Source organism: Schistocerca gregaria, chromosome 1 (assembly GCF_023897955.1).
Source record: "Schistocerca gregaria isolate iqSchGreg1 chromosome 1, iqSchGreg1.2, whole genome shotgun sequence".
Classification (NCBI taxonomy): Eukaryota; Metazoa; Arthropoda; class Insecta; order Orthoptera; family Acrididae; genus Schistocerca; species Schistocerca gregaria.
In genome coordinates, this window is record NC_064920.1 from 755,849,793 (window position 1) to 755,864,329 (window position 14,537).

The following is a 14,537-nucleotide window of genomic DNA, read 5'->3' on the forward strand; positions in this document are numbered from 1 at the left end:
GATCATGACCAAAAGCGATTCTGGTAGCTGGAGTCAAAGGTTTTTGTCAGTCATGCCTTTTGGGTGCTTATGGCGATATTCCCACAGAACCTTTCGTTCCTTGACACAATCATCTCTTTACATCTAACTGGGAAGTGAAATACCAAATTACATACATTTTGCTAATACCAACCAACATACGCTTTTCTGGAAAGCTTTTTAATATAATGAAATATTTTCTTAAATATTTTTATCTTCTATTCACTGCCCTTAGGGCTTGAATTTCCAAAAATAGTGAAACATGTATTTTTAAATTTCCAAACAAGAAGTCAAATACCAGTTTTCATGCGTGTAGCTTTAAAAATGCCTTAGTAGTTCTTCAATAATCCTTTCTTTTTTAATTTTGAAGCCTTTCATGCACCAATCAACCCCCTTAGTTTCCAAAAATGCTGAAACAATATATTTTTTTTAAATTTCTGAATGAGAAACAGAATACCAGTTTTCGTAGTTCTAGCTTCAGTATTGTGATAGCAATATGTTAAAAAAATTTCATCCTGTTTTTCAACCCCCTTAGGAGTGGAATTTCAAACAGTCCCTTCTTAAGCTATGCCTACAGCATAAGATAGACATCCTCTCCAAATTTAAAGTTTCTGTCCTTAGTTGTTTGGGCAGTCAGTCAAGTCAGTCCATTGGTTTTTAACCTATTTTTCTTTCTATAGGTGTTACTGGCCATGCATGCCAATGTAGAGGATCGAGGGATCAAGGGTGACTGCACACCCTTGATGGAAGCTGCATCAGCGGGTCATGTAGATATAGTGAGATTACTCATTGCACACTCTGCTGATGTGAATGCCCAGTCATCGTCAGGTAATTTCATGCCATTTTGCTTTAAATTTGTTTAGTGAACTTGCATGAATCTCACACCATGGTTCTTTTCCAGGCAACACACCTTTAATGTATGCTTGTGCTGGAGGCCATGAAGAAGTGGTAAGGACACTTCTTGAAAACTCTGCTAATGTTGAAGATCATAATGAAAATGGCCATACTCCCCTGATGGAAGCAGCCAGTGCGGGTCATGTTGGTGTTGCAAGGGTAATTGAAGTTAATTCTGTAAAATATTTCTCACACTAAAAAAATCTTTTCTAGAAAAGAATGCAATGACATTACAGTTAATTTTCCTCTCGCGACAGATTCTGTTGGAACATGGTGCAGGAATCAATACCCACTCCAATGAGTTTAAGGAATCAGCACTGACTCTTGCCTGCTATAAGGGACATTTAGACATGGTGCGGTTTTTGCTGGAAGCTGGAGCTGATCAGGTAGGGGAATGTTTTGTAACTGTTGATCATCTTCTTCTTCTTCTTCTTCAACTTTTCCCCTTTATATATTAAGTGATTTTACAGTTCACACCTTTGCCTTGATTTGCCATCTCATTTTCCTTTTGCCTTGACATTTCTTAGCCAGTCCATTACTTTTTGTTCATTTCATTTTGTTCTGTTTCTTAAAAGTATCTATGCCCAACCTATCAGTAGGGTTTTCTTAATGTCTCCATTTCTGATTTTCTTTTTTTCTCCTTTCATGTAATTCGGTAACTTAAAAATTTCATTTCTGCATTGTGAATGTCTTCTTGTTTAATATATTTTAATCACTTCCATGTAGCAACACCAGAACAACAACCATCTTTTAAAATTTTATTCACAGCTCATCATGTTTATGTACGTGTTGCTCATTTTGTTTTGTATGTTGTCACAAGACAAGTCATAAACAAGGTAATTGTAGTGGGTAAGTGGACCAGAATTCTGTTATCAAGTCATTGTTATAGTCTTGAGAGTTATAATATCATATTTTTAATACAGATTATGTTTGTGAGTTATTTTTGGTTATAAAATTGGGTTGAGGTCATCAGTCTCAAGAAGTGAATTCATTAATGAAGGCTTATTCTGTTGAGCCACTGTGTTATGATCTCCCAAACATTGTCAATACAAACATTAAATAAAGTAAGAGAGAAATAGCAGATCAGTTAATTTGTAAGACAGTGCTCTTTTCTTATAGGGTTATTCTATGTTAAGTGGACCAGTTTTAGGAATAATCCCCACATGATCCTCTCCAGTTGGAATTAAATTTTGCACAGTATTTCCTATAAGCTCATTTTATACTAGGACAAACTTAAGTGAACAAGCATCTGCGACGGCTAATCCTTTCTGGTATAAATGCTGGGCAAGCACAAGCGAGCAGTATTCAGTTGTGTGGTTCGCTTTTGCTGGTGTTAGCTTATATTCTACTGGTTGTAATTATTTTAGTGAATTATCAGAGGAAGTTCATGTTTCCTCCTCTTCGGTACTTGCAGCACACAGAATATTCGTCTGCTTTTCTGCACATGCACTACTTCCATTGTTGACATTAACTGAATGAGGGGTGGACTGGGCTGAAGAGAATGCAAGGATGCTGATAAAAGAATATACTGGGTGAGTCACTAACTATTGCCACCTAGAATAATTCCAAAAGTATGATAGTAGCTGAAAAGCTTTTGAGACAAATGTTGCATGGGACAACGGGGGCCATACCGTGACATTGGTTTTTTTCTTGCTAGGTAGTGTCACCTCAGAGTTACAAAGGTTAACTCTTCTTTTTATATATAATGAGATGCTATAATTTGGTATTTATTTTCTGTTAGTGGCTATCGAGACGAATCCAATGAAGAGTAACAGTTAGGTCTTTGAAGGTCAACGTAGGTCTAAAAGGTGGCATTAATGTCCATTTACAGAAAATGTTGAAAAGTGATGACCACCTGTATCAGTGCTGTGCTGCAATCTTATCATCATGGATTCAGTGGTATTCTTTATCACTTCGACACTTAACAAAGCACATGCTCTGACAATTCTCTCTCGTATATTGTGCAAATAGTAAATATTTACTAAATATGGCATATCAATCTAACATGCCATTGACATGTAATCACCATTAGACTGTTTCGCAATACGACACTAATAGGAATGGTAAAACTAATATCGTTGAATCAAGTGAATGTGAATGATGTATTCCTTCGAAGAACAAGTCGATATACTTTTCAGTTACAGAGTGTGCCAACGAAATTCAGTGAGCTAGAGACTTACATCGTAGTCACCCTAAACGTCATACATTTAAATATGTTTATGATAAATTGAGAACAATTGTATCTTTAACGCATCGAAACAGCTGGCAAAGGAAAGTTACTAACGAGGAAATGGAGACTGGTACTCTCGCCATTGTGGTTAGAGATCCTTGTGTTAGTTCACATTGAATCACAAGGGACTGTGGCTTAAGCCAGAGTAGTGTTGTGGTATTCTGCATTGCTATAAATGTCATCCTTACCATATCAGTCTCCACCAAGAATTAACTCGTACGGATTGTATGCGATGCATTGAATTCTGCTGATGGGCTCAACTTCGGATCCAGAGGGATGACACACCCTTTCTTTTTCTCTTTTTTTATTTTTATTTTTTATTTTTACTTTTTTAATTACCCACTGAGGCTACATTCACGAACCATGGAAATGTTAATTGGCATAACAGATGTTATTGGGCAATTGAAATCCATGTTGGCTGCGGCAAGTTGCACACCAAAAACCATGTTCGGTGAATGTGTGGTGTGAGATTCTGGTTGATGAATGTGTGGTGTGAGATTCTGGTTGATGAATGTGTGGTGTGAGATTCTGGTTGATGAATGTGTGGTGTGAGATTCTAGAGGACAGAATTATAGGCCCCTATTTCACATTAGGTCTGTTATTGGAAGAAATACTTTTAGGAACAAGGAACAGGATGTTGCATCAACACGATGGGTGTCCAGTACATTTTTTTGCTGATGGCTAGGAATGAGTTGCAGAGACAATTCCCAAATCATTGGATTGGATGTGGAGGAGATGGGTCGTGCCCAGCTTCTTCACCAGACTTGGCACATCTGGATTTTTTTCTTGTAGAGATTCGTAAAAGACATTGTTTAAAAAGATGTCCCAACTACACCTGAAGATATGTGAGACAGAATTGTCAGAGCATGTGCTTCGATAAGTGCTGATGTGATAAGGAATACCACGCAATCCACACTAAGATAATTTCAGCACCACATTGATACCAATGGTCATCACTTCAAACACCTTCTATAAACGGATGTTTGTGCCACCTTCGTGACCTTCCTTGACCTTCAAAGACCTCACTGTTACACATCATTGGATTCATCTCAACAGCCGCTACCGTACCAAACTATAGCATCCCATTTAAAAAACAAAGTTGACCTCTGAAGCGACCTCACCTAGCAAGAAAAAACCAACGTCATATATTATGGCCCCTGTTGTCCCATGCAACTTTTGTCCCACAAACGTTTCAGCTCACATCGTACTTGAGTTATTATTGGTGGCAGTAGTTAATGACTTACCATGTACTTTCGGTGCTTCTGAAATCAAAGAGCTCCACAACACAAATGCAAGTACAACTATGTATCTGTTGTGGTAATTAAAATTTAAAAAAAAAAAAAAAAACTTGAAAGAACAGAATTGGGGTGATATGACGTTGGGTCATACTCTGTTGGGCATTGAGGACTGGGTATGTGACCAAATTATACCTTTATCTTTCACAAGTTAAGTACACAATGAATTACATCATTTCAGCCTCTATTGTTTACATACAAAGAACTGGAATGTATGACAATTGTTGAAAACAAAGTGGAAACAATCATTCATCCCATCACCTAGGTGCTTTTCATTGGACTTTTAACAGCTTCAGTAACATGTATGCCCTCCATGATTATATATCACTGCCTGACCATTACACAGCATGCTCTGCATTAGTCTATAGAGGTTACCCTGTGGTGTTCACATTCTTCAATGAGTTTGTTTGGATTCTGTGGCAGTACAGGAGGAACATGAATATGTCTGGCAAGCATGTCCCCCCACTGGCTAGTCCATTACATCAGTGTCCAGTGTTCACAAGACATCCCTGCTGACACCTACAATGTAGGGCCTGGAATTCGAAGGAAGTCAGGGCTGCCACAGGCCCTGGCATTAAAAGGAATTTGGGATCATCACCATACGAAGCAGCTACCACATGGTCCAATGGGATCTGTTAGATGTACTGCTTGGCAGTAACGTGATAAGATCTGTATGGCTGCACTGCACTGAGTGAGGTGGCACAGTGGTTAGGAAACTGAACTCGTATTTGGGAGGATGGATTCATATTCAGGAAGACGACTGTTGAAACCTGCATCTGGCTATCCTGATTTAGGTTTTCCATGATTTCCCTAAACTGCTTCAGGCAAGTGCCGGAATGTTTCCTTTGAAAGGGCATGGCCGACTTCCTTCCCTATCCTTCTGTAATCCGATTGAACCAATGACCTCGCTGTTTGGGTCTATTCCCCAAATCAACCAACCAGTGTAAGGCTGCCAACACTGAGGCCCCTCACATCATCATACAACTATGGAAATATGTCTATTTCCTGGGCAGCATTTGGCAGGTTCTGCTCACCACAGGTCTCCACACAGAAATACAGCCACACCTTGTGTCTGAGGATATCTGGACTTGTTTGTGAATAGCACATTTCGCCAGTGATGGTTACCAGTTGACATGGGAATGGCAGCACTCAAGGCGAGCTGCAAGATACTGTGTCAAATGGGGGTACATGAACAGGACGTCTGGATGATAAGGTCCTTTTTTGTAACCTGTTCATTGCAATCTGATTGGATGCAGTGGACCTTCTGAGAACATCTTGCAGTGATCTGTTGGTATCTATAATGCTCCATACAGAAATGGCCAGATACGTCTTCACATGGGGTTGTAATGTGTCTGTGACCCTATCCAACTTGTTTTGTGTACTGACCTGTCTCCTGTAGCATGTCCACAACCTAAGCAGCATACATGAAGATGCATTGATGTCTGCAACAACACAAAGGAAAGTCCATCCTTTTTGGATCACACAGACCTTCCTTGCAACTTGCACTGCATTAAGATGTTGATTGCAGCGTCATCTAAGTATCTCACTGGGACACCAGTACTCACTTCCTTCTGAGTTATCACCTGACACTGTAATGCATAACACGGCTATTAAGTGGCAAATGATTTTAATTGTTGCTTATACTGAAAGCAAAGATCTCAAACTAAGCAGTAAGACCACAGGTACCATCTGTATCAAAGGATATAACGGGCATTGATACATGTGTTCCCCAAATTCTTTTCAACGGTCTATGTCCGAATATGTTCAAAACAGTTTGCTTTGTGCCTCGTTACACAGTTCATACCAGCTTAGTGTTGACCGCCCAACTTATTTGAGCATGTCTCAATTCTGTGTCATGTCTTGAAAAACTTGATTGATTCAACCATTCAACTTGTCGGTTGGCGTAATCTCCACCATTGTCATTGACATGCCCCCTGCACCCCACTCCCCCCCCCCCCCCCCAAAAAAAAAGAAAGGAAAAATAAAGTTGGACAAATGCACTTGGGACACAAGAAGTCCTGCTTGACATTCAATCAAATTTTCAGTTTGATGGTGCACCATCTTGTAACCAGAGACTGCCATACAAAGCAAATAATTCTGTGTCTGAGCAGATATTGTAAGCTGATCTAGTTAAGTTTGCCAACAGTAGCAGGGATCCCAGTAGAAGATATTTATCAACCAGAGTAGTCTTTAGGAAAAACCTTTGTTGGAGAGGTTTGACAGAAGTGTCATGTTTGTTGTCTTAGTTCCTAATTTGATTGTGTATCTACGGATTCTGGAAACAATGTTTATTCCAAATAATACCGATTCGAAATGGGAAAACATACAACTCACTTCCAAGAATGGCAATGACAGCTCACTCAAATAAAATATTTGTGACACAGAAATATTAATAAATAAAAGAATTAAAGTTGTTACTTATCTTTCATTGCAATTTTTTTTACTATGGCTGAATAATTTAATAGATTTAATTGTGGCTGAATAATTTAATTGCTTTAATTGTACTTAGATAATTTTGAAATAATACTGTTGTCAGTATAATTTGGCAAACATAGTGGAAAATAAATTGGTTAAAGCAGTGGTGTATATAACGTACATTATGTATCATGCCTGCTGATGCAAGTATAAACTGTGAAAACTGAATAAAACCTTTCTGAATCACTGTTTAGTAATGCTGACAGAACATTATTAATACAGTAAAACACACTGTGATTGCTGTAACTCTAGAATGTCCTTTAATACAACAATACATGGACACTGCAGTGTACTAATATTTACCTTTACAAATTTATTTTTAGATAAATTAATTCTTCCTCCTGTTTCTCAGTTATCATATGTTTTCAAGTGGGGGCAGCATCACTCAGGTGAATTAATCAGATCAGAAAATTATAAACTTCCAAACTAATTAAACTAATTTTGAAATAAAACTATTCAAAGATCACCGAGATACTACATACCAAGTGACTGATAAACAATAATAATCCACAAATATAAGCAAACAAAATAGTATTTCGTCTCCTACCTTCCAAACTTTACAGAAGCTCTCCTGCGAACCTTGCAGAACTAGCACTCCTGAAAGAAAGTATACCGCGGAGACATGGCTTTGCCACAGCCTAGGGGATGTTTCCAGAATGAGATTTTCACTCTGAAGCGGAGGGTGCGCTGATATGAAACACACTCCGCTGCAGAGTGAAAATCTCATTCTGGATAAGCAAATCACTTTAAATATTTTAGTGCCAGCATGCAAATTAAATCAATATTTAAATAATTACTTGGCAAAAGGCCTATTATAATGTGAACTGGCTGTTAGATAACTAGATTTACATATGAGTTTTTCAAATGGACAAAATAACCCAGTTGTTACACGTTTTTAACTATTGATGATGCCAGTAGTTGTCTTGGAATCAGAATTGTATCCAAGGTATTAATGATGCAAGTCATTCATTTAGTCTACCACACACAATATACACTAATAAAAACACTAGATTCTTGAAAATTATTGTTTAACTGGGTTTCTATTTAAACTACTAATGACTTTAAGCATCAATCTCAATATCATGAAGCTGGAACTGTCAGAAGTTGCAGTCATGTTGAGGGGCTGGATGGCAGCATCCAGAACTACTCCACATCTGAAGTTTGCAACAACTGCACTAATACTGTGGAGTGACATAAACTGTCCTTAGTGTCCTCCCACTGACCACGGCAAGCCAATAAATCTCAGTCGTGTGAGAAGTCACGTGTTGCTAAGATGTGTTTTGCAAATGCTTGTGAGTGCAGCCCACTATTTATCACCCCACCCTGTAGTGCAGATATACTGCTAATGACATGTACAGCAGCTGAATTCCTTCCATCAGCTAGCATGTGCACCTATGGAGACCAAATTTCAATGTTATTGCCCTATCAAATCCCAGTAATTACAGTAGTTACAAATCATCAATGTAAGCAGTAATTTTTCATTAAAGTATGCTTCACAAAGGTCCCACAGGAACTGATAAATCATTGTTACTTTATATTTACTTTTTAGTAAATTAATAACTGACAATGTTGATATTCAGTAGTTTTCCTGCATGAATAATCTGTGTAGAAGGCAACATCATTTGATGAAGAAATAATGGTACAAATTCCATTTGAGTTGGAAAATCAGGTGACACTACTGCAAGCACTTTCTGAAACTTGTACATCATTTTTGGTCAATGCTGCATTCAAAGCCTTGTATAAGCAGGAATGCAATCTGGAGGCTTTGACGCATAACAGTTAGTTGGATGCTACGAAAAGTGGCAGTTGACCATGAATAAAGAAAAGTGTGTAGTTATTCACATGAGTACTAAAAGAAATGTGCTAAATTTTGATTATGCAATAAGTCACACAAACCTGAAGGCTGTAAATTCACCTAAATACTTAGCAATTACAAAAACAAGTAAACTAAATTGGAATGTTCACATAAATAGTGTTATGGGTGTAGCAAACCAAAGACTGCAATTCATTGGCAAAGCACTTAAAAGGTGCAACAGATCTATTAAAGAGATTGCTTACACCACACTTGTCTGCCCTGCTCTGGAGGGCTACTGTTCAGTGTGGGATCTGCATCGGATGGGAGTGACTGATGACAGGATGCTTGTTTTGTATCATTGCAAAATAGGGGAGATAGTGCCACAGAAATGATATATGAATTGGATTGGTAATCATTAAAACAAAGGTGTTTTTCTTTGCAACAGGATCTTCTCATGAAATTTCAGTCACTAGTTTCCTCCTCCGATTGCAAAAACATTCTGTTGGCACCCATCTACATAGGGAGAAATGATCATAAAGATTAAATAAGGGAAATCAAGGCCCACACAGAAAAATTAAGTTCTCGTGTTTCCCGTGCACCATTATAGAGTGGAATGGTAGAGAGACAGCTTGAAGATGGTTCATTGAACCCTCTGCCAGGCACTTTGTTGTGAATGGCGGAGTAATCACATATTGAATATAATGTGGTGTACCAGGTCTGATGTGCATAATTCGTAAATGGTGGGTCGAGGAGGACATAGTCCTTACAGTGATCCTTGTTATGTGATCTTAAAGACACAGTCTTCACTTGAAGATTGGTTTGAACGTCACAGCGTTTTGTTTTTGCAGATGGTATTATTTTAGTTCATAAGCTCTTGCCTTCTTCCAACCTTGGAACAGACTTACACATCAGTTATAGGGGATCTACAGGTTAATGTGGGTTATGACATACAGTGCTGCATGACATTTTTGCAGATTAAGAAATCATTACCAGAGGTGGAAGAGGTGATAAGTGATTGATAAAATCTTAGAACTAACTGGAGATTGAGCCTTTGGGTTTGTAGTCTGGCACTTACACACTGATCCACCCTATCCTCCCTCTTAAGTTTGTCAATGAGGATGTGAAGCAGCACCCTTGGTGTGCACACATGCAACAGTTGAACAAAATGAGACCATGATTTCATAGTGACATGGCATAATTCCTTTATTGATGTTACTGTGGATATTTTTTCTGTGCTAGTAAGAATTGGAAAGATGCAAGTGATGAAATGGCAAGAAGTTGGGGGGAAAATGAGCAAATAAATATGCTAACAATTACAAGAGCAATTTTTGTGTTTTCTATCTTGTGTGTTGGTTTCTGTGGCATTTGTTTATTTCTGGAGTTAACGTGGTTTATTCTGTGTGTTCTGATTCCTCCTCCTCTTTTCTAAGGAACATAAAACTGATGAGATGCATACAGCTCTCATGGAAGCTTCTATGGATGGTCATGTGGAAGTTGCCAGATTACTCCTTGATTCTGGGGCACAGGTAAATTGTTGTTACTGTTGTACTACTACTGTTATTACTTACCTGAGAGAGGTATTGAATATACTTTGGTTCATTTTTAGGTAAACATGCCCACAGACAGCTTTGAGTCGCCTTTGACTCTTGCAGCCTGCGGTGGTCATGTAGATTTAGCAATGCTCCTAATTGAAAGGGGTGCGAACATTGAAGAAGTGAATGATGAGGGCTACACACCACTAATGGAAGCTGCACGTGAGGGACATGAAGAAATGGTTGCACTCCTGCTTAGTCAAGGTATTTTGTTGTTAGTGTGCCAATTTTTTTTAAGAACGTCTGTTATGCTAACAAGGTCAAGTGAAACACGTATTTTTATTGCTTTCATATACCCAGTATGAATTTGCACTTCACTTTCTTGGAGCATGGCTCATGTTTCTCTTGTAAGTAAATATTTTATCTCTTGGCTATTTCATAGATGTACATTTTGTCCTATTTTTTCCTTGTGCTGGTCTGAATTCCCGTGAAACAAATCTACCTTTTGTAAAGTAATAGGTAAAATGTCAGAGTAGTGCTTGGGATTTTTGTCCTATTGTCTTCAAATTTTGTCACACATCACATATTTCTGCATGATTCTCCCAATTTCTTTAAAATGTTGCCCCACAGATCAAAGAATCCTTAATTGTGATAGTCCATAAAGAACTGGCAGTGGATGAGAAAGTGTTATGAACATTTTTGTATAAAACACTGGAGGCCTCTCATTTAATAATGTAAGGTGTTTTTGTTTCGAAGTTTTACTTTTATTTTCATTAATAATTTCTGAGATATGTGTGTGTTGATTTTGTAGTATTTGGAAAGTATAGAAATGTTTCAAAAACACCTTCGATATTTACTAAACAAGTTTCTATCCTGTTTTCATTTAACCAGATTTTTTCATTTAAAATTTTTATTCCTGGAAAATTGTCCTTATTTAGGATTCGAAAATGTCTGAAATATATCATTTAAAGGCCTAAATCAAGCTTCCAATCCCCCCTTCCATATTTCCTTATGATTACTAACAGCCTGTTCTCATGGTTGGCAGCTATGAAAATGGCAAAACAGGAAAAGCTAGAAAAGAATAGAAGTCTGTAGAACCAAACTAAAGAAACCTTTAGAGGATAGAGAATCAGTTGAGAGTCATTAGATCTCATATGATCAAAAGAGGGAAATTTGAAAGCTGAATGGAATATATAGAAAGGGCTAGATGTAAAGGAAATAAACTTGATGATAATATGAGAGATGTGAAGGGAGAGAAATTTATACAGATCACTGGAAGATGCACATAGTAACTTCACACCTGTGGTGCATGGTGTTCTTTCTGAATTTTCAACAAGCTTGGGGGAGCCAGTCATGGTAAAACTTATTTCCTGTGGAGAAATACCCTCATTCTTAAAGAAGAATGTAATAATTCCAGTTCCAAAACAAGGAATTACTGGCAAATGTGGCTATTACGAAACCATCAGTTTAAATAAGTTATTGCTGCAAAATAATGACACAAATTATTTATAGGAAAAAGGTAAAACTGGTAGAAGCTAACCTAGGCGAGTGGTGTCCTGAAAAGAGGTTATAAGACGAATGTCAGTAAAGTAAAATAGAAAAGTATGTGATGCTTAGTGAACTACTTATGGAAATGACAATGCAGATAGACAGGTTTTCTTTTTTGCCAGTAAAATAACTGCAGTTGCAAAATTAAAGGGATGTATAAAATGCATAAGGACAATGGCAATTAAATATGTTCTGGAAAAGGGTAGTATGAATTACTGAGTTGAACTGGGGAGGGTAGAACTCATTACAGCACAGGTTGATTATGAGAAGGAACAGGTTGTAAGGACACACCTTCATGCATTGATTTTAAGTTCATTCGATTTAAACAGAGAAATATAAACAGCAGTGATCCTAACACAGTATTGTGTGCTCAGAAACGGGATTTATTGTGGAGTTTCTGTCCCTGTGATTGTAGTAAAGCCGATCAGTACCTGTAGAATTTAGTAAGAAGCTCCTTAAGGCATTAAGGAATAGTTAATTCGATGATGGAGGGAAGCGTGGGTGAGGGGGAGGGGGGAGGGGATTATGGAAAAGGAGGCTAAGGCTTGAATAAACTAATCAAGTTGAAATGGATATTGGTTGCAGTAGTTACACAATGCTGAAGAGCCTTGCACAGCATAGACCAACATGGGAATTGCAACAAACCAATTTTAGGATTGAGACAATTAACAACATAATAGTTAAAATGAGACAATGGGTATTAACAGCAATTGAATAATTTAATTTTTTGGAGACTCATTCATTGATAAATGTTCCACTGAATGAGTCATTATGCATAGAAGTATTCAAATTATTAAACTAAAATGGAATTTCATTGCTTCTTTTCACCTGGGGAAAAATATGGCATTCCAGTACTCAGTGTGACTGACAATTGTCTTCTGTAAGTGGTTTATGTTTGCCTGCGTAGATTTGAGGTCCACCTTAAAACTCTCTTTTTCTCATAGAGCAACCCCTCTTTATCCAATAAAAAATTGATGTATTACTTGGCACTGCTGTATACAGTGACACTAAGAAATACAGACTAAGTTGACAGTTATAACAACTCCTAGTTGGAGGAGGAAAATATACGAATTCTCATAAGGCTGTTAAGATTAAACTTTTCAGTGTCTTCACTAAACATGCGAATAGGTGGTGATTGGTTTCTTTCCCTGTCCTTACTAAATTAGACATGTGGTTATAGACAGAATTAAAATCATCCATTGATGAGAAACATCTTCAGTGACTTTTCTAGTTATGTGTTTAATTTCTTATGCAACTTACTGTGTTACGGTGTATATTTTGTCATTAAAAAGTATGAATTCCTAACCTTGTTTCAACATTGATAGGTGCCAATATCAATGCACAGACTGAAGAGACTCAGGAAACAGCTCTAACTTTGGCCTGTTGTGGAGGGTTCACGGAAGTTGCAGACTTCCTTCTCAAAGCAGGTGCAGACATTGAATTGGGAGCCTCAACTCCACTTATGGAAGCTGCGCAGGAAGGCCACCTAGAACTGGTCAAGTAAGTTTAACGTAATAATTTTTGTTCATAGGTTGAAAGAGGAAGTAGTACTGTTCTATAGTTAGATGGGGAATTTACCCAAGACTCCAACTCATGGGAGAGAAAGTAAGACCCACCCCTGTGTAAATACTTCTCTTTTGTGTGGTGTAGTATTTGTATCCTCATTAATGATACTTCAATGTCTATATTGTGTTTTTTTTATAATACAGGTTCCTTTTGGAAAACAATGCTGATGTGCATGCTCAGACACAGACAGGAGATACAGCTCTCACGTACGCCTGTGAGAATGGCCATACTGATGTGGCAGAACTCTTGCTTCAGTATGGTGCAGATTTGGTATGTTTAAAATTAAATATTTTGTAGGTTGTAAATTAACACCACTTGTATATTGACACAAAAAAATCTTATGCAGGAGCATGAATCAGAAGGTGGTCGAACTCCACTTATGAAGGCTTGTCGTGCTGGACACATGTGCACAGTACAGTTCCTCATTTCAAAACATGCAGATGTCAATCGTCAGACTACAAATAATGACCATACCCCTCTGTCATTGGCCTGTGCTGGAGGACATCTAGCAGTTGTGGAGCTGCTGTTAGCACAATCAGCTGATCCTTTTCATAAATTGAAGGTGAGTTCAATATGTTCCTGACTTCTACGTTTCTCAATTTTTGGGTAGTAGGCTTATTATCTTTTACAGAGTAGATCGGGACATAGCTATAGTCTTTGGTTATTTATTTGAGCCTGAAGTCACCAGGACTATATCTAATCACTGCTGTGCCACAAAGAAAAAATGTAAAATAAGATAAATTAAATGCGAGCACCACACTTAGGTCACATTACAATCCCACAGTTCTGGCAATGGTCTGGCTCAGCTAAGAGCTATGATACAGTCTTTTGATTGTGTTACCTGCTGTCATTAAAGAAATATTTGGTTCTGTCACATAAAATTGTTGACCTTTACGCATTGCACTACTCTGAAATCCATAATCGTCAGTTTTAACATAACTTTGTTTAAACTTGGTTTGGCATAGAATTTTTGTGCTGAAATACTGCTACTTTCTAGACTGTAAAAGTTAGTTGATCTACTATTTCTGTCCTTCATGAGAGGGTTTGAACAAGAAATGAATTCATAATATATTTGTAATATATTTTTGTATTGTTTGCAAGTGAGAAGTCTTTTAATCCATGACATGCTAGCATAGTGTAACATCTGCAGGATGTGGTAATCGTAAACTGATACTAATGCATGT

The 14,537-nt window shown here is 37.7% G+C and overlaps 1 protein-coding gene across 5 annotated transcripts in view; it reads left to right on the plus strand.

The window, feature by feature from the left end:
• Positions 1-14,537, plus strand: part of LOC126267792 (ankyrin repeat and KH domain-containing protein 1-like) — a 228,577-nt gene that overhangs the window by 40,034 nt on the left and 174,006 nt on the right. For all 5 annotated transcript variants that reach the window (XM_049973097.1, XM_049973118.1, XM_049973105.1 and 2 more), the window contains exons 5-12: positions 699-846; positions 920-1,071; positions 1,170-1,298; positions 10,138-10,233; positions 10,314-10,503; positions 13,113-13,287; positions 13,497-13,623; positions 13,700-13,915. In XM_049973097.1, the coding sequence (XP_049829054.1) occupies positions 699-846; positions 920-1,071; positions 1,170-1,298; positions 10,138-10,233; positions 10,314-10,503; positions 13,113-13,287; positions 13,497-13,623; positions 13,700-13,915 (1,233 nt within the window). The remainder of the gene's footprint in view (positions 1-698; positions 847-919; positions 1,072-1,169; positions 1,299-10,137; positions 10,234-10,313; positions 10,504-13,112; positions 13,288-13,496; positions 13,624-13,699; positions 13,916-14,537) is intronic.